General features: G+C 38.5%; 1 protein-coding gene and 1 long non-coding RNA gene across 3 annotated transcripts in view; one reads left to right on the forward strand and one right to left on the reverse strand.

The window, feature by feature from the left end:
• HTR2A (5-hydroxytryptamine receptor 2A) overlaps window positions 1-12365 on the forward strand; it is a 50909-nt gene extending 38544 nt beyond the window's left edge. Inside the window, exon 4 of the mRNA XM_072976257.1 lies at window positions 10130-12365. Coding sequence (XP_072832358.1) covers window positions 10130-10929 — 800 coding nt within the window. The 3' untranslated portion in view covers window positions 10930-12365. The remainder of the gene's footprint in view (window positions 1-10129) is intronic.
• The window catches only part of LOC140701123 (uncharacterized), a 221333-nt gene that overhangs the window by 192282 nt on the left and 8528 nt on the right, over window positions 1-20523 (reverse strand). The window lies entirely within an intron of this gene.

The following is a 20523-nucleotide window of genomic DNA, read 5'->3' on the forward strand; positions in this document are numbered from 1 at the left end:
GTAACAACCACCCAGATTGACACAGGAAATACTACTGGATCCAAAAATGATACCAGAAGCATTCCCAACACCTTTATGGGAAAAAAAAAAAGGCCTTAAATTCTTATAAGACAAAATAACAAGACCTAACTTAAAAAGATATAACATGTTCATATTGGAATAATTTGACATCGTAAATTACAAAACTAAGATGTCAGTTTCTCGCCAAATTAAAGCCACAGTTTTCAATGCAGGTATCAAGAGGATTTGACGAACTTGACAAAGTTATCATAAAACGTTTATAAGAGAACAAATTCATCACATCCACAGCCTGTAAGAGGAAGGACCAAGGAAAGAAGCCAGGGCTTAGTCACCCAGTCTCCTGCTTATTTCAATCCACTTGGCCACAGCTGTGAGTTGCACTTTAATCACATAAATAAGGGTGAAAAGCAATGCTGCTTTTCATTTATGGAACAATTTTCTTCCTCACAGAAAGGTTTAAAAGTTAATACATGAGCCTAGATGGCATCAAAACTCATCAAGTTTTGAAGAATTTGCCTGGTGAATCCATTCCAAGTGCACCAAGGCAATGCCATTACTACAGGGGGAGCAGAGAGCTCTGGGTACAAGCAGATGCCATATCCACAGCCTGGAGAGCCCCCCTCCCTGACGGTCTCCACGAAGGTGCCTTCCTACAGCGACATACAAGGATCAGAGCAGGAAAGGGTCCAGGCAACACATATTCATTCCCTGCTGCTGCTGTAACAACTGTCACAAACTTATGCAACACTTTTTTTGAGTCTACTTTTTTTATTGAAGTACAGTTGATTTACAGTGTTTCAGGTACACAGCACAGTGATTCAGTTATACATATATATATTCTTTTTCAGATTCTTTTCCATTATAGGTTATAACAAGGTATTGAATACAGACAAACTTAAGCAACCCTTTAGCCAGCTTTAAAACACACACACACACACACACACAAATGTATTACTTCCACTTCTAGTTAGAAGTCCAAAATGAGTCTCACCTGGCCAAGTCAAGATGCCAGAAAGGCTGCGTTCCTCCCAGGGGCTCAAAGGAAGAAAGCCTCACCTGCCCCTTTCCAGCTTCCAGAGGCCCTACTGCCAGCTTCAAAGACTAAATCACTCTGACCTGAGCCTCCACCTCCCTCCTCTTCCACTTTAAGGAAGCTTGTGATTACACTGATCCCACCTGGATGATCCAGGCGCCTTGCCTTGTTTGAAGGTCAGCTAATTAGCACCCTTAATTCCTGTCTGCAACCTCATCTCCCCTTTGTGGTAGAAACAGTGCCCGCTTATCAGTACAGTGACCCCAAGAGTGAGGACAAAATGAGAAGCCCATAAGGATGTGAATAAAGAATCCACCAAAAAACAGCTCCAAACCTGTGCCAAGCTATTTGAATAATGAAAATTTGGTCTGGCCCACAGGTTGCTTTTGTTTGGCTTGCATTGTGTTTTTTCCTAATTGAACCTGATTTTCCTTAGACACTGTCCAGTTTATAACCCACCACATAACTCAACTATATGACTACATTAGTCCCATATGCATTCAAGTTCACAACCATTGGTATGTAATTTCCAGATTGGCTCATTTTTAAGTATTTAATACTTGAACATATGCTGACTGCAGGGATGACAGAGAAAGAGGACAATCACAGGAAAAAGAGGAAAACAGGAAAAGACCAGAAACTGCAGCATCACCATCTTTGGAAGAGGCATCTCCCAGCCCCTAGCCCAATTACAACAGCTGCAAATCATGCCGCACCTAGGTTGAGATGAATCCCCACCATGTTCATGGCTGGGTCTCTTTCGACTAGCCTGTCTATATTTGAGGAAATTCCCAAGAGGCAGAACTTAAATTTCCAGCCTTCTTTCAGCTAGGACATTGGCTCACAGCCTAGGTTCCTCCAAAGAGCAGCACCCTGGCAAAACTGTGATGTGGAAAAGAGCAAAGTGAACAAGAGGATGTTTCTGCCAGTATGGAGGTAGCTGAGGCATCAGGCTCCCAGGGCTTGCATAATTGAGTCCCTGGTAGAGAAGTGACATTGGTGAGGCTTGGTGGATAAGGAAAACAAGACGTTTCCTCAGTGGACCACGTCTGCAATGCCATTTTACTCCTGGAACTTTAACCTGGAGCCTAGCCATCTCAAGAATTCTTTGAACTACTCAGTATCATTGTTTTAAATTTATTTCCTGCTAAATCAACCCAAATCAGCTTCTACTGCTTAAAAAGAAAAACCGTGACTGATAAAATAAGCAATGGCAGACTGGTCTTTGAGAATCTTTCACTGGGGCTGCCTTGGGAGAAAGCCGTTCACACTAATTTCCAACACCTGGGAAAGTAGCCCTCAATTTCACTGGCCAGCCGTTGTTCCCACAGGGGACGCGCACAGCAGAAATCTCTGTTTCCTCCTTGCTCTGTGATCCTAACGTGTACTTTCTAAGACAAATCACGTTGCACACCCATTACTCAGTACTCCTGGCAGCTGACTTCACTGTTACCATCAACTGAAGAGGTCATTACATTTTCACCATTTGCTATTTAGTCAGTTGTGGAAAATGACAGAGCGGAGAAGTCTGTTAGCATTCTGGGAGATGGTCTTGTTCTGCAAGGCTCTTATGGTGAGTGATGAACTGGTTCCCTATTCACAGACCTCTCCACGAAGGAGGCAAGCAAGACATAGATTTTAAGCTAAGCTGTAAAGATGACAGCAAGCTGGTTTCTATTTCTGTTAGAGCCAAACACAGGAGGTAAGAGGTTTCAGCTATAGCAGAGATTTTCAGACAGAATGAAGAACATTCTTCTCTATGATTTCTGCCTGCTAGACAGTTCTGTATCTACTACCAACAGTATAGCAATTCTCACATATATTCCTCATGAGAGTCCTTTAATGCAGATACTACTAAACAATCCACCATTTTATGGGAGAAAAGAGTCAGATGGATTAAGTGGCTTGCTTAAGGTTGTAGGGGATCCAAACTTGAGTTTTCTGATTCCAAGCCGATGGCTTTTTCTTTTACATTAGTAGCTTTGCAGATGGGTTCCAGGGATCTCTGGGATGTTTTCAGGAAGCCCAAGAGGTCAATACCATTCTAATAATAATAATAGTAATAGTAATATGATCCAAATGAAATGAGATCACTATCTTAAAGAGGTATCTACACCCCCATGTTCACTGCAGCCATATTCACAACAGCCAAGTCATAGAAACAACCTAAGTGTCCACTGATGAATGGATAAAGAAAATGTGGTATGTGTGTATACATGACATATATAATTGAAAACTACTCAGCGATAAAAAGGAAGGAAATCCTGCCATTTGCATTATGCTAAGTGAAAGAAGTCAGACAAAGATGAATACTCAAGATGTAAGTACTCATCTTACAAGTTTACATGATAATTCAGATACATTACCTCACTGTTTTCTCACCAAAGCCCTGTAAGTAAATTAGGGAAGACCTCTTTTTATTATTTCCACCTTACAAAGGAAGGCTCTAGTTTCCTAATACACACTTGTTTAATTTACCTGAAAGAGAGCTTTGAGAAAAACAAGAGCCCTCCATCCAGGCTATCTGTCAGAACAGAGAGGAATAAACCCAGACCTCCTGATTCTCCCTTGGGCACTGCACTTTAAAGCATCTTTTCCCTTGTGATTTTAGCCGTTAAGGTGGTCAGTTTATGTGCTAGTTAATCCTATACATAGTTCTCGCAGAAAGTGTACAAATTCAGTATCACATAAATACCCGTTTTTTCTCTTTCTGGCCCATGTGGCTCATTGGCAGCCTCATTTACTGTTTTCCCAGCAAAAATGAAGGGAAAAATTATGAAATAATCCAGTAAATTCAAGTCGTGTCTATAACACTTATTATAACTCACATTTAGAATTCCTTATCTTTTCTCTCCCTTTCATTCATTTACTCATCAATCCCACAAGCATTTACTAAGCTCCGGGTATGAGCAGAGCTGCATTCGATGCTGGAGGGGCTTGCTGTAAGTAAAAGAGAAGATATCCCTGCCATTAATGAGATATCATCTTGTGGGTGAAAAGACATTTCTAAAGAAAAATTCTGAAGCATTAGAAGTGTGAATTAGCTCAGTATAAATTATTTATGGAGGTGACGAAGGACTACAGAGTAAGGAAACGAGTTCTTATTACAGAGAAATCATTTGGGGAAGGCTTCATGTAGGGGATGTCTTGAAAGAATTATGTCATGAGATACGTCTCAAAAGATATGCAGAATATGGTTTAGGAACACAATCTTCATCTACAGCCTCCAAATCATCCTCAAATAATCAGAGTCAAAGTAAACACAAATGTAGCCCCAAGACAGGTTGCCTTGCTCCCTCCATCCAACCAGCTGCCATCCCCAGGTCCCTGCTGCAGATAAACTCTGGAGCCCCCAGTGGCTGGTAGGGCATTTCAGGGAAGGGGATGGCATCAGAACTGGTCCAGGACAAGTCAGCCTGAGCCTACTGGAAAATTAACAGACTTATTTAATAAAAGCAAAGGGCAGAACGATAAAACTTTACTTGACTTCAGTTTATTTCAAAATAAACACATTTTTACAACACTTTCAATCCTCTACATCTCTGGTTCTCCACACTGCTTGGAGATTAGGATCACCTGGGTGTTCTTTTGTTTTAATAATAATGTCCCTGTGAGGCCTGAGCATTGGTATTTTTTAAAGTACTAGTATCAGAACTTCTGGGAATAGAGCCCAGGAAATGTAATTTTCAAAAGCTCCCCAGGTAGTTCTACTATGCAACCAAAGTTGAGAACAATTGCTATATAAAAAAGAAACTAGGTGCCTATTTTAAGGATTTTAGTTTTAAAAAAATCTGTCTGGCCTCAAAGAATAATGTTTCACTAGAGGAAATTTCAACTTTGAGATTAAAGAATGAAAAAGAAAGTGTGGAAGTATGGAGACTCATTAGGGGTTATGTGTATCTGTGTGTGTGTGTTCTGTAGGCAGGGCACTGATACAATTCAGTGGTTGTTAACAACCTGGGGAGCAGAAACTTTTCTGATAATCTGATGAGGACTCTATTCTTCAAAATAATGTACATAATATGCAAATTTTGCAGATTTTAGAACTACCACCGTCTTCCTAAAACCAATGTTAAGAACCTCTGATACAGTGATAGACTTTTACAACTACCATAAAAGGAACAAATAAGCAGGTGAAAAGTCCAGCCATAAGAACTGGGAAGCCTAAGACTGACTCTTGATTTTGCCCCTAAACTTCTGTGTGATTCTAAATAAATCACCCAACGTTGCGAAGCCTCAGTTTTTCTATAAAGTGATAATTTTATCTGCCTATAGGGCAGTGTGGGTAATATTTTTACAATTTTGTTTTTTAAAAAAAAGTCAATGGAGAGTAAATGAATATATGTGAAAATACCCTGAAAAGTTACAATTTAATATTAAGAGATATTCAGAATTAATCTAAGAGGAAATATACAATTTCTTGGGTAACTGACGGGCTTATCTAGCTTTCGCTGTTACGTAATCTGCCGACCAGCGCATATAAGGAAGTTAGCAACTCTTGAGCTAACTCAGAGCTAACAGAACCGGAGATGTAGAGGATTTTTCCTGCAGTATGATGACCAACTTACAGTATTCATTTGTGATGCTTTCTGTCAAACTGCTACTAAATCCATTCTTTTTTTGAAGTATAGCTGTTTTACAATGTTGTGTTAATTTCTGATATACAGCAAATGATTCAGTTACAAATATATATTTACATATATATTCCTTTTCATTACAGGCTATTATAAGGTATTGAATATAGTTCTCTGTGCTGTATGGTAGGACCTTGCTGTTTTATCTATTTTACATATAGTAGTTAGTATCTGCAGTAAATCTACTCTTGTACCTTGAAAAAACTCAGCATGTGAAAATGCACAGTAATAGTTTCAGAGGAAATGAAACCTACAAACCAAAATTTGGTCTTTTTCACAGGAGTCCTGAAGTATTTGTCTCTTTCCCCTCCATGTCCTACCTGATGTGAGGCCCTGGGGATTCCCACTGTCGTGTTCCCTATTAGAGGATCCCCACCTAGTAAGGCAACCTTCTTACTTCCCAAGGAAACACTGTCTCAGAAGTACCTTCAGAAGATACTAAAATATAAAAATCTAGGATTAAAAACAAAGCTTGCTTTTCACAGCCAGTGCTACAGAGTTAAGGCCATTTACCCTGACTATGGTAAGATGCTCACCAGGTAAGATGCTCACCAGAGGTGCAAGCTTCATATGCAAAGAGGAAGCAGGGCTTAGGCACCAGCCAAAGCCTTCATGTTCCTGGGTGTCATTCCCTATTCATTTCATTGTCTTAGTCTTAATGCAAAGAAATAAAAACGTGCATGGAGGATCCAAGCCTGATACTGAATTTTGATTGCTATTTTCTACTCCTCAGAAAAATATATTAAACAAAATGCAGAGTCATGTAGTTCACGCTACTGTCTGTTCATAAAGGAAATGCTTTATATGCAGAAATTTCAAGTGAGAGGAGATGTCAGGTCTCCAAAAGCAGCCATTATCAAACAAAGCAACCAGAAAATGAATGCACTGGAGATGGCTGCGACCACAGTCCTGGCTATCGGCCAGCATCTTTGTCTCTCTTGGTAGCAGAGTGTTTTTGAACTGTTCATCGTATCCACAAAGCCTATCTAAGTGTTATACTTCTTTGACGTCAAATTCCTCCCCCTCTTTTATAGAGTATTGCTTTAACTGTCTCGTTACTCTTTCCATAAACCATTGCTGACCCCCTACTATAAGTGAGGCACCGAAAAGAATGGTGTATGAGACTGCTCAGGATATTTGCGTTATGTGTAAAGAAGCATGGGCCATTTAAAGAGCTAATCAGTTTGATTCTGCCCCTCCAAATCAAGGTCCCCCTTGTAAATGGCCTGTGTCCTCTTGCCACATCCACTTTAAAGGGACCCTTCATCCCAGGCAGCTAATGGGGGTATCTCAGTAAAGTGGCTTTAACATCCCTTTCCCTCCCTGACCACAGACGTTGAACCATTTTGGAGGGTGGATGGGTGTGTGTGTGTGTGTTTTCTCCTCAAACAAGGGCACGCATCTGAATTCCAAGTGACTGAAGAATTTCGTGTTTTAGGTAATCCTGTATTTTGGCTACTTTAGAATTGCCACTGATATAAATTACCAGGTCACAAACTAGTAGGGCAAAAGGCTCTCAAGGTGGTGACTTCCTTTGTATTAATCAAGAAAATACACACCCAAGAATTTAATAACAAAATCATGCACTTTTTTTGGACAGTTGATACTTTGTTTACGTGTATCATGACTAATCGTAATGGCTGTAATTCATCACATTAGAAAAGCAATCAACAGTTCTAGCTGTATAAAATTAAAATTGATTGAGACCCTTTGTTACCCTGGCAGAAGATAATAATTACATCATTATTTATGAACTATAGAGCTGATAGCCAAAAGTCTTTTTAACTTCTTCTGATTTAAGTATATCTATTATATATTAAACTCCAGCACATACAATCAAAGTAAAATAGAACAAAATTAGAGCAAAATCAAATTACTGTATTTAATCTGAATAATTCTGCAAAGAAAGCTACTCTTATGTTTACCTACCACTGGCAGAACATCTACTCTGCACTAGGCACTGTCCTAGGTACTCTGCAAACCTGATTCATTTTATCCTCACCACATGCATGGAGGCATGTTGGTTGCATCTGTTCTAATTAGTGGGCAACTACACTAACAAAAGTCATGTAGCTTAGCACAGGAAACATCTTTCAAAGGTAGTATGTTCAAACAATTAAACAAACAAAACACTCTTCTTAGAAACCACATCTTAACTTTTACAATCAATAGTTTTTTGATGGATAAGCAAAGCTGGTGTGTATCCAGAGTCTCAGAAGAGGTTCCTCTTGGAGTCACACTTCTTCAATCTTTCTTGGCCCACAGAATGTTCCGAGAAACGGGCAAGGGACAGAGAGAAATGAAGGAAATGAAGAGTCATTAAACACACTGAGTGTCCTTAAGAACAGCTCTGATGTCATTTATCTCTACCTTCCAAGAATCCTGGGATGGCCTTGCATAGACAAGTGACAAATATTGTCAGTTAAGTCTGTGAAGATAATGGCAAATGTCACTGAGGAAGATTTGTGTTAAGCATTACATTAACTCAAGCTAATGCTCCCTCCTTGCAAGGATGGCTGTAGAGAGGTGCATGAGGCTAGGACAGTCTGACCCATTGTTGGATGGAGCTGGACTCCGTTCTGAGTATGCAGACAGATCCCCAAAGGAAGTTTTTCCATGGATGGCAAGAATCAAGCAAGCAGTAGCTCCCATCTCTGGAACAAACCTGTGTTCTTGGATGGATTGTGACCACTAGACTCTGAAGGGTGATCAGAAGCAAGGACACTCCTGTTACACAGTTCTGAAGGAGCTGAAAACATGGGCAGGAGTTGGAAAGGAACTTTTTTGCTGACCTTCTTCCTGGGTGCCCTGTGGTATTTACCATTTCACAAAGGAAGCAAACTTAAGTTATACAGAGTATACACCTGATTTATGTTTTCTCTTCTTTCCCCATCATCCTGATTCTTCCTTTATGGCAATCAAATGATTAACCTCAGCCTGATCAGTCCCAGGCTAGTAGAGGAAGACATCCCCACTTCTCCCAAACTGCACAACGCTGGCGGTGGACAGCTGGTCCTGTCATCATGGGGGAGAAATTAACATGATTGAGGCCAGCTGCTGCCTTTATTCACTCTACTCCCTCCTCTGCCTAAGCCCTATGCCCTAGAGAGCTTTACAGGTTCCCCAAATTTGAGTGACAAAACAACTGACCATGAGCTCGTGTTTCCATGTATTCGGCTCACTATCTACCGAAACGTTTTACTTGTCAATAAGAAGAGTCTGCAGCTGCTTATTTTCCTGTAATCCACCCTTATGAATGCTCTACCATTAAAAATAAATAATGACCTTTATGGGACCACTGGACATGTGAACACCAACTCTATATTTAATATTAAAGAACATACATTTCTGTATAGGAGTGGGAATGGTACTGTGATAATATTAGTTTTTTAAGAGTGCATACCTTGTACATATACACAATAAAATACTTAGATTGAATGATATGATGTCTGGGATTTGTTTCAAAACAAACATGGGAGGGTTACAGCAGGTGGGGGGTATGGGTGAACCAAGCTTGGCCGTGAGTTGATCATTGTTGAAGCTGGGTGATAGGTTCATTGCACTGGGTTGTTTTGTTTTGTTTTGTGTTCCTTGTATTTGTTAGAATTTTTCCATAATAAAAAGCTTTTCAAAACAGAATCAAAATTGGTTAAACATACTTTAAACTCACATTAGAAAAATCATATTTTTCAAAAATACTTTAAAATGTGTGCAATTTTATGATTTCATGTTAAATGGATTAAGAAGATTGAAATTGCACATAAAATACTGCATGTACATATATATTTGCATACGCATGTAAATGGGAGAAAAACTACACAAAATGTAAATTATGGTTGTCTCTGGCTGGCAAAAATATGTGTTATTTTTCTTTACTCATTGTTACTTTTTGCACTTTCCAAATGTTCTAGAAAGAAAATACATTACTTTTTAATTTTATGAAGCAATTTTTATAAATCATGCTCTTGGTATGTTAGGTGAAAAGAAGAGTTACAGAAATGGACATGAAATAGAATCTGAATTTCTTAAATGTGTGTGTGTATGTGTGTTTACCTAAAATAAACATCATCAAATTGTGAATGATGATTATCTCTGGGTGGTGGCATCATTGGTCATTTTTATTTTTGTTTCTTTGTATGTTTCTTCTTCAATTAATAAGTATAATGTTACATCAGAAAAAACAGCATGAAAAAAATTAAAGCTAGATGTATTTATAAGTAAAGGACTGTCTGTGTAGGACAATATAAATATAAGGAACTATATAAATATATCCTTATAAAATGGATAAGTAAGTCCAAGGGAATTTTAATTCTCTTTGAAAGTATATGTTAAGCTTTTAAGCAATGCTGATATAAAATCCTTTGAACAGCCACTGTTATGGGTGATGATCTTGCCCTCATCTACACAACTCCTTAATGTTTCACTTTCTGTCCATCTCCAGGTATATCCATGCCAATACCAGTTTTTGGGCTCCAGGATGATTCCAAGGTCTTTAAGGAAGGGAGCTGCTTACTCGCTGATGATAACTTTGTCCTGATCGGCTCTTTTGTATCATTTTTTATTCCCTTAACCATCATGGTGATCACCTACTTTCTAACCATCAAGTCACTCCAGAAAGAAGCTACTTTGTGTGTGAGTGATCCTGGAACGCGGGCCAAATTAGCTTCTTTCAGCTTTCTCCCTCAGAGCTCCCTGTCTTCAGAAAAGCTCTTCCAGCGGTCCATCCACAGGGAGCCAGGCTCCTACGGCCGGAGGACAATGCAGTCCATCAGCAACGAGCAGAAGGCCTGCAAGGTGCTGGGCATCGTCTTCTTTCTGTTTGTGGTGATGTGGTGCCCCTTCTTCATCACCAACATAATGGCCGTCATCTGCAAAGAGTCCTGCAACGAGGATGTCATCGGAGCCCTGCTCAATGTGTTCGTCTGGATCGGTTACCTCTCCTCAGCCGTCAACCCGCTGGTGTACACACTGTTCAACAAGACCTATAGGTCGGCCTTTTCAAGGTACATTCAGTGTCAGTACAAGGAAAATAAAAAACCACTGCAGTTAATTTTAGTGAACACTATACCAGCCTTGGCCTACAAGTCCAGTCAGCTACAAATGGGACAAAAGAAGAATTCAAAGAAAGATGACAAGACGACAGCTAACGACTGCACTATGGTTGCTCTAGGAAAACAGCATTCAGAAGGCACTCCTACAGACAATATCAACACAGTGAATGAAAAGGTTAGCTGTGTGTGATGGACTGGCTGCCATGGCAACCATGGAGTGCACACTGAGCGAGTTTTCACCTATCTGGGAGGGAAAAGCAAAAAGCAAAAAGAAAAAACATAGGAAGGCTGGAAAAAACTAGGCCAGTCTAGTGGAATCAACAATGATATCTATATGCCTCATTTTATTTTGTCAATGAAAAGCAGGGTTCACAAAACGTGCACTTCAAATATTCTGACAGCATTTCAGCTGTGAGCTTTATGATATTATTTTTAACATTGTAAATGACATGTCTTTAATTAGCTTTTATTGTATAATTATAATGAGGCCATAAATAAATCTAAATTAACTTCTATTTTCAAGTGGAAACCTTGCTATTTACTATGTTGTTAATTGATGGCATGAGTTGGTCACTTACTGCTGTAAATAAAAATAGCTCTAAATAGTGAAACATCTGTTGACTATAATGGCCTCCTAAATAAAGATAAATTCTCTTTAAGACTTACCATGATACATATTTTGAACAACAACAAAAAGACACCAAGGACAGTGTTACAAAATCTGTATTATTAAGATACTTAAATGAGATACTTGACAACTTTTTCATTCCCGCTTTTTCACAGATGCCATTTTGAAATATTTACAAAGTTGCTGGCATTTGCTGCACTTCAAGTTAATTCTTCTCAGAAGTGAAAGATTTTAAATGTTATTTAATAACTTCTGCTGCTTTATTCTGAATTTCCAGCGTGGTCTTGTTTAGTGTTTGCTCTACTAGGTAAACTATCAAACGGATAATCAAAAATTACCAAATACATTTCTAGAAACTGCTTCTCCTAAACAGCACCGTAGAAATGTTTGGTAACTTGCTCTTTAATGACTGCATTGTGCATGTGTTCCTCCGAGCAGTAGGCAGTATTGATGTAACTGTGTCAGGACTGAGGAAATGAACTCAGGTTTTTGGCTACTGACAGCAGGAGAGTCTTAGGACATCTCTGTAAAACGCAGGTGACCCTGCTGTTGGCACTGAGCAGATAAACTGAGGCTTTCAAATTAATCTATATTATTTACTAAAACTGTTCAGCTTTGGACTCACAATTGTCTACTGAATGGACACACTCTGTGAAGAAATCTCCTGGGTACTAAGGATATAAAAATAATTAAAGCAAGATCTTTGCCTTTAAAGAAAATGACCTAACTGGAATGGTTCTTATCAAAAACAGTCATTAACAGACTTATTCGGAGAATCAGTTCAGCTTATTTCCTTCTCACCTGCTTCAGAAACAGGTTTGTTTCAATTCTGAGGATTTCTCAGTTAGGTTTCCTGACTAGCTGCCAATGAATACCAATCAACCAAAGGGAGGGGGAAATACCACTCAAGGTTAAAGCTTGGAATTAGTTTAGAAATACGCACTTCAACCTGGACTCCAACTATGACTACCAGAGTTTCAAGCAAAATTTTTGTTCCATTCTCCTAAAAATGAATTAACTAATTACATGCTGATGCTGGATTTTCCCCTCCAAAAAAAAAGGCAGTAATACGGTATTTTGTAGAAAAGTTTGTTAAAGAAAGACAGAGAGTAATAGCAGTTGATTCACCTGGCTATTATTTTAGGTTGAATTGCACATTCTTATTGGAGTAGATGTTCGAAATGTGCGTTCAATACTGAAGCATTTCTATTGAATGAGAAATCATTTTTTGCTCTATGCCATTTGAAAAAAAAATTATATATTTGAAAACTAAACAATGTGGGAGGTACCCTTGGGTATTTGGAAATGCATTAGGGCTATCCTAATTATGTGCTTCTAGCTACATTGGAAGGTATTTTTTTTCAAAGCTAGAATTTACATTAAGCCACTAGTATCTGGGCTGCATTCGAGCTGAACTATTTTCATGATTATACCACATGAACTGATAAAAATACAAATGTTAAAAAGTCTGTGCTCAACTGTATTTTGCCTTAGTTTATAACTCTGCACATCTCATTATATATTAGAGAAGAGACTACAGATTCTACACCCATATACTCAGTCTTGATCAGAAAGAACATAAATACTGCCTGGTATGTCTTCTGACTACATATATATTACAGATGTGTATGCTTTTTCTCTCCATGACTATCTATTCAAGTGTATATAGACAAACATGTATCTGTATACTTGTTCAGACATGTTCCCATGCACTTTATTCAATATTTATATATTTATATGGAGGAAAAGCAAGAGTCATGAATGAAAACACTCAGTATATACACATGTGTGCATGTTTGTTTCATGTCAATTTAAATGTGAATTTCATGTTCTAATGTTTCTATGACCTTCCATTGCTGTCAAAGCAGATTAAAATGTGCCAGAAGTATCAGGTCTTTAAATAAACTGGAAGTTGACCTAATTTTGTGGGGAGACTCTAACAGAATTCTATGAGGGTGGTGAAAGCAATGATCCTTATACATACTTGACAGACTCTAAGTGAAATGGTACCTTTGGGCCCTTTGTTTAGTCTGGGGATTTTGTGACTGTGAAGGCTTTTTAAACATACCCCTCACCCCAGTGAAACAGACCTTGACTTATTTATGGATCTGTGATTAAAGGACTCACTCCCAGTCAATATTATTAAAATAGAGTGACCAACCTTATTCTACCTTAAGTTGAAAGGTAGATTCTTCTACATTTAAAGAAAAGAATTAAGTGCCAAAATTAGGGAAAATTCTCAGTTTAAAGCATACTTAATCTACTTGGGCACAGCACCATCTCATGGTCATTTTTTGAAGTGCTACCGTAGCCAAATTGAACTAATTCTACTATTGCTTTTGGCAAAGGGTGCTTCTTCCATTTCTGCATCAATGAAACATATTTATAAAATGTCAAATTATTCTGTGCCACATGTAACAAACACAGTGAAGATTATTTTATGTAACTATTTTAGTCAAGGCTATTCTAAAAGATTTCAAGAAAGAATGAATAATTGTAAATAAAGAATACTCAAAAATAAATGCAATTTTGTGAGTCTATAGCTGTGTCTGCTAAAGAGAGTTGCCTGAAACTTTCCAGGTCATCAGGCTGAAACTCAGGTATCACCCAGGTATTTTGAGAGGATAGAGCTGTGCTTCTGGAGCTGTCACAAAGCTAGGATCCACCTGGCTGGATCAGATTTATGGCCATGATCCAGCTTCTAGCTAGCTGTAGCAAACAAATGCTCCACATTTGAGGACTGTGTCTGGTTCCACCTGTGGGGACACCTGTACAGGTATACCCCAAGACAAGCACAGGTGCATTTACACACAATAAACCAAGGAGACACTATATTATTGAATAAACTGGAAAGTTGCCCTGATTCATTATTTCACCTATAAATGTAGGAAAAGGGAAACAGGGAGAGTAGGAATCTTTTCCAGGTGTTCACGGAAAATGTATCGAATGCCTATCACGGTTCAGGCATTAAGCTGGTTGTTTTGCTTGCTCTACCTGATGGGATCCTCACAACAGCCTACAAGGTAGGTATTACTGTTCCCTCTTTTTCATAGATGAAGAAACTGAGATTCAGAGCAGTTAGTAACATGCCTGAGGTCACACAGCTGGCAAGAAAAGTGGCGAGTGCAAGCCTGGGTCACCTGACTCTGAAGCATAAACTTTTTCCCCTCCTCAGTTTGGTACAGGAGAAAGAGCATTGGGCTCAGAACCAAAAGATGCAAGTTCCCATCTTAGCTTCCCTGTGCACTGTTTAGATGAGCTTGGACAAGTCACTTAATAACTGTGCTTCAATTTCATTGTCTCTCACGTGGAACTACTAGTACCTGGCTAACTGACAACATTGCTTAAGTGAGATCATGGCTATGGCTCTGCTTGATAACCTGTAAAACACGATGACAGTGTTTATAAATGTGTTATTAAAAAGAAAAAAGTTAAGCCTCTGCATATTATTAGCCATCAGAGCAAATTCTAGCCAAAAGGGTCAGAAAGGCAATATTATTATTCAGCAGCTTCTACCATTCTTTCTTCTCATTTTTTTTTTTACATCTTTTTGCTTCTGCTTTTTCCTCACTGTACTGCAGAGTTCCCATTGTTGGTCCCCCCCTTTTTTTTTCCTGCTTTTGTCAAAACTTACTTTATGTCGCATTCCATCAGGTTTCTCCTTTCTGCTAGAGCACTAATAAATAATTCAAGCTGACAGCCCACTGTCTATCACTGAGATCCATTTAGCCATTCACCAAAAGATAATCCAAAAGGCGGAAACCAAAGGCAAAAATTTTAGGCACCAGGGAGACAAGTGATAAGGAAATCTGAGGGCAAGAAACATTTTCCTGGTATCTCTCAAGTGATCCACAGAAAAACAAGTAGCTTCAGACAGTTTATAAAGTTTTATGACTTAACACTGAATTTTAACCTACAATAATAATGATGATTTTGAAAACATCAGACTTTAAAGATTTCATTCTAAACTGAGAACATTAATAATATTTCTAAGCTTTTCCTCAAGTTTTATAGTCAATGAATATCTGCTCCAGTAAATATGCAGTATGACAAAACTTCTTGGTTAATTTTTGATTATTTTTATAGGTGGCTTGCAAAAACAAATGGCTTCCTTATTTTCTCTCAATGGTATTCACATCAATCTGAGCTCTTTTCTTCCTTTTTGATATTTTGAACACCAGTATATTCACCTGAGCCAATCCATTATGAGAACTTTTTAATGTCTAGTTGGAGCTTCAGGATTTGACGTGACCCCACTGGAGCAGAAGACTGAGGCAGTAAACCTAGGTCTGCTGCTACTACCTGACCATGGAAAAGTCAAAGCCTCTTTTCCCTCAAGTGTACAATGAAGGCTTAGAGTCAGTGAGCTTTGCAGGGTCTAGGTCTATGCTTCTATGATTGCTAAGGAGTCCCGTCAAGGCTTTGATGAACCTAGACACAGCTTCATGTGCAAAGGATATTCTGAAACTCACAATTCTCAATTTCTCTTAAATTCTTTAGAGGAATTTCAAATAAATGACAGCTCTAAATTTTATATGGAAATCTACAAGAAATATCAAATTGTTAATGATTTAAGGAGCTTCTAAGGTATAAGACCAAGAGTCAGATATCAACATAAAGGATTCCTGCTATGGCATTTTTCCCATAGTCAGCCTCTCTTCTGCTCAGTTTCTAGATGCTCCAGGATAGTGGGTTGCTCCTTTTAACAGTGCCCAGGTTTCCTGAAGGTTAAGTGCTCCCACTATTTCAGTTCAATTTCCTTGAAGGATTAAAATTTAAAGGCCCAGATAGATTTAGAATTCACACTACAGAGAAGATCTCTTCTTTAGAAACTAGATTTTTGTTGAAACTGAGCCAAAGTCCTTTAAGTTTTTATCTATAATCAAGATTATGAGGTCTTAAAAGTGTGTTTATTCTGGCTCCTAGAGAACAGCACAATTCGTCCTTCCTATCCTACATTTATTTCATATATTGAAAGGTAATAATATGCCATTACTCAAATGGTTTTGTCTTGCTTGAGGTGACCCCCAGTGCAGAGCTGAGACAAGAACTTGGGTGCAGGTTGTTTATGTGGGAAGTGGTTCCAGGAAGCAGACAGCAGTAGAGAAGAAGTAAAAGTCTAAGTAATCGTGTGGTATCAAGGATGCTGAAGACAATGAGGACCCAGTTCCACTAGCAGTAGACGACTTGGAACTCTGAAACACAGGTACAACTAAAATCAAAGGTGGGCCAAGGTACCTGGTCGAGAACTTGCATGAATGTTTTAACCAGCTGGTGATTAATCATAGGCTTGAAAATCATTATGCCTCCTCAATAGAAAGTGGTATTATTAGGGTTAGTAACAATTTTCAAATAAACATATATTCATACTATACAATCACGTCTAAACGTATTCCTGAGACCCTCTGACCAGCACACATGTTTTATACAGAATCAAACTTAGAAGCATACTGCAGATAATTCCTTCCAACTAAGACAGTTATGGTCAGCCATCATCATTCCTTCAGGAACTTTAGAAGACTTAAACAAGCACTCTATAGTCCAAACATGTAAATGATAAATTCTTCATATGAGTTCCATTTATTTAGTGTTAAGTGATTGATCTAAACTATTGAAATGGGATGAACAAAAACAAACATAGCCAGTACATTTAAGAACTAGGGGAGCTTAGATACCACGGAGTTCAGGCTCCTCATTTAGTGGAAGTGGTGATGAAGAGCCAGAAAACTTAGAGAAATTATCCAGTATCACCTGGCCAAGCAACATTCAAGTTAGCAAAGAGATTTAAGCCTCCCTTTTGGTACCCAATCTCTACTTTTACCCTTCGATATGAAACATGGATCTAAGAAGGGCCCACTGGTTTATGGTCCATATGGTCTATTTGGTCATATTACCAAAAATATATTTAAATTAGGTTGAGGGACCAATGTTGCAAGCTCACTTATTCTTTTAACAGGTTTTGTTAGTGAGGGTCTACGATCTGCATGCTATACCGAAGATATTCATTGTGGGCAGTTAGAGGACTTTGAAAAAATACTAGAATAAGATGTTTCATGCGGAATTATCTTGTCCTCTTTATAAAATTCGTGTTTATTTTGTTGAATTCACCAGATTTGTCACAGATTAGCCCAGTTAATATGTGGATAACTTGACACACCTACGCAATGATGCCTCTTGAGAGACTGCATCTGATAGACAGATATCCCCTGAGGCAATGCTACCACCCTGATGCTAATGCTTCAATGACTGGAGATCCTAGTGTAAAGCAGATTTATGTGGGCCACTGGCAAAAGTGTTAAGAAGATAGCATCTGGAAATTAGTTTTAAAGGGAAAAAAACAAAAAATTAGAACGTTCAATATCACTATTTCCAGGCTCCACTACTAGAGCTCTGCATTCTAAGCTTCACAATGGGGTATACAAAAAAGAACAGCCAAAAGATGAGAATTAAGTCAACATAAATAAAGCAAACCAAGAAGTACTTTTTAAACAGAACAAAAAAGGAAATTAAAAAGAAATAAAGAAATAATAAAAATCAAAACTAATTTGCTTAGCATGCACACATCTAATAATTTGTCCCTCTGACCTCTAAAAAATGAGATATAAATACTTCATTTCTAAAGTTGAGATGGTGGTTTATTTTGTGATTTAGCAGGAATGCAGGAAATAGTTATTCATGAGTGATTTTGAGTATAACAAATTTAGGTAAACTAAACATTTTTAAGACTGAAGAGAAAGAAGAGTGATTTGCATGAAAATGTCATATTATATCCAGCCTTCAAATGCAATCACCAGAGAACATGGCTGTGATTAATTCATCCCTACACTTGTCTGTAGTGGAACATGGAAGCTATGACTCATGTTTGGTCCTCTACCCGTTCACCAGATGGATCAGATCAAGTCCAGACACGCATCAGGACAAATTAGAGGAATAAATCTTGCCAAACTCAGAATTATAATCATAATCATGACGCAAATATCATTATCTCAATTTATATTAAGCATGATAAATAAAATATTGATGCTCTATAGGTAAATTTATATAATGTTCTGCCTTAAGAAACTTGTTTTAATGCCTTTGAAAGACAAATTATTTCCCCCCTGGAGAAGATTATTTTTTATTTGAATTTAGTAACAACTTATGTTGCTAATGGCTTTGGTGGTCACACTTGGTTCTAAGATCAGGTAAAGTACAACTACCCACTTATAGGTAGATCATAATGTGTATTTAAAGCATAAATTAGCAATGTTTTGACATTAATTTTGGAACAAAGAAATTAAGCCCAGAAACATCAGTCTACCTCCCTTACTACAGGAGAGAAAGCAGAAGAAATGTAAAAGGAAGATACAGATGTCAATATTTATTTAAATTTCACAACTATTCTGTGCTAAGGGCTTTCACATACATAATCACAATGACATCTACTTATGTATCATTGCAACCAATGAGGAAACTGAGTCTCAGAGGGAAACTTGCCCAATTTCACCAACTAATCAGGATTCAAGTACAGATCCCTATGCCTGTTTTTACTGATTCCTGTTTCCACTGTGAGAGAGATCAAAAAAACATTTTCTATAAAAAGGCAAATGGTATATATTTCAGGTGTTGTGGACCATACAATCTGTCACAACCATTCAACTCTGCTGTTGCAGTGTTGAAGCAGCCACAGACAATAAGCAAATGAGAGGATGCAACTCTCTTCCAGTAAGACTGTATTTACAAAAACAGGCTCTGGGCCAGACAAATCCTGTTGGCCATAGTTACCAATTTCTGGACTACACCATCCAACAAGAAGAATAGTAATAATCACAACTAATAGAACACTGTAAACTACACGACTACTACCATCACAACGGTTTATCCGAGCCTTCACTGAATGCCTAGTATTGTGCTCAGAAGTATCCAGCACTGTCTAGTCAATACTTTATCTGAAAACAGGGAGAATCTACTGACTCACTATTCTGGTAAGGGTTGCCATCCCTTTCAAATAGAACTCCCATTTCTTTACATTTTTTTTTCCTTCTAACACAACCATTTCCAATGCCCTGTTACCTAGTCTATAAAACAGAACCTTCACACTTTAAAGAATGTTACCCGAAAGTGAGCCAGCCAATTTTCTCTTATGGGACAACCTGCAAAAGAGTCATTGTTCAAAAATACAGAATAATACGCAACCCGGGAAACACAACAGACATGAGGTAACCCAAACTCAGTGATGCTTTTCTAACACTTGCCCTGGGAATCATGATTTGATGACCTCGACAAGCAACCACAGTGCACTGTGCTTAAAACAGCCGTGTTGCAATGTAAAGAAAACTAGACAATTCAGGAGGAAAAATCTGCCAAGCCTCAGAGAGGAGAAGACCATTTAGTACCGGAATTAGAAACATTTCTGTCATTGGGCTGACATAGTCCTCCAACCAGCTGATCCCCTGATGGTATGAAGACACACCTAGGAGAGGAAAGACACAGGGTGGCACAAGTACTTGCAGTTACAAAACAGATTAAGAACAGCTGAGGTATGTGACTGCCATTGAAAAAAGCAGACAGGAAAACTACAAATTGGTAGTGGAAGAAAGTCACGTCAGGTCTGAGGGTTTCATTCCTGGCTACAAATCTTGCATGCTTCAGAACCCCCCAGCACAATGGTTCCCATTCTCCAGAATGCCTTGAGAGTTGGTTTGAAGGGCAGATTCCAGAGCCCCCTTCCGGAATTCTCTCTGGGGCCGGTGAGGGTTGGGCCTAGGAATGTGAATTTTTTAATAACCCTGGGTGTTTCTTCAACAGTTAGTCCTTGGACCACTTTTCAGGAAACACTGACCTGTAGGTATAATCACACCCCAGCTATTCATTCCTTCAACTGACATTTATTAAAAACACACCCAGGTACTGAGTTGGATGTTGGGAATTCAGAGATGACAGAGGCATGGTCCCTGCCCTCAGGTAGACCAGAGTCTAGTCAGAAATACAGAAAAGGTAAATAAAATCTGCAATAGTGTCATCAGAGCTATGCAGGCACCTATTTAATATATACCAGCCACTCTGGCAACACAAAGAAAAGAATGATAAACTCTACATCAGTAAGGCTGAGAAGCTTGCACTGATGAGATGTTTGAGTTGCACCATGAACAATGAGCATCAATTCACCAAGCTGAC

This window comes from Vicugna pacos, chromosome 14 (genome assembly GCF_048564905.1).
Source record: "Vicugna pacos chromosome 14, VicPac4, whole genome shotgun sequence".
Lineage (NCBI taxonomy): Eukaryota > Metazoa > Chordata > Mammalia > Artiodactyla > Camelidae > Vicugna > Vicugna pacos.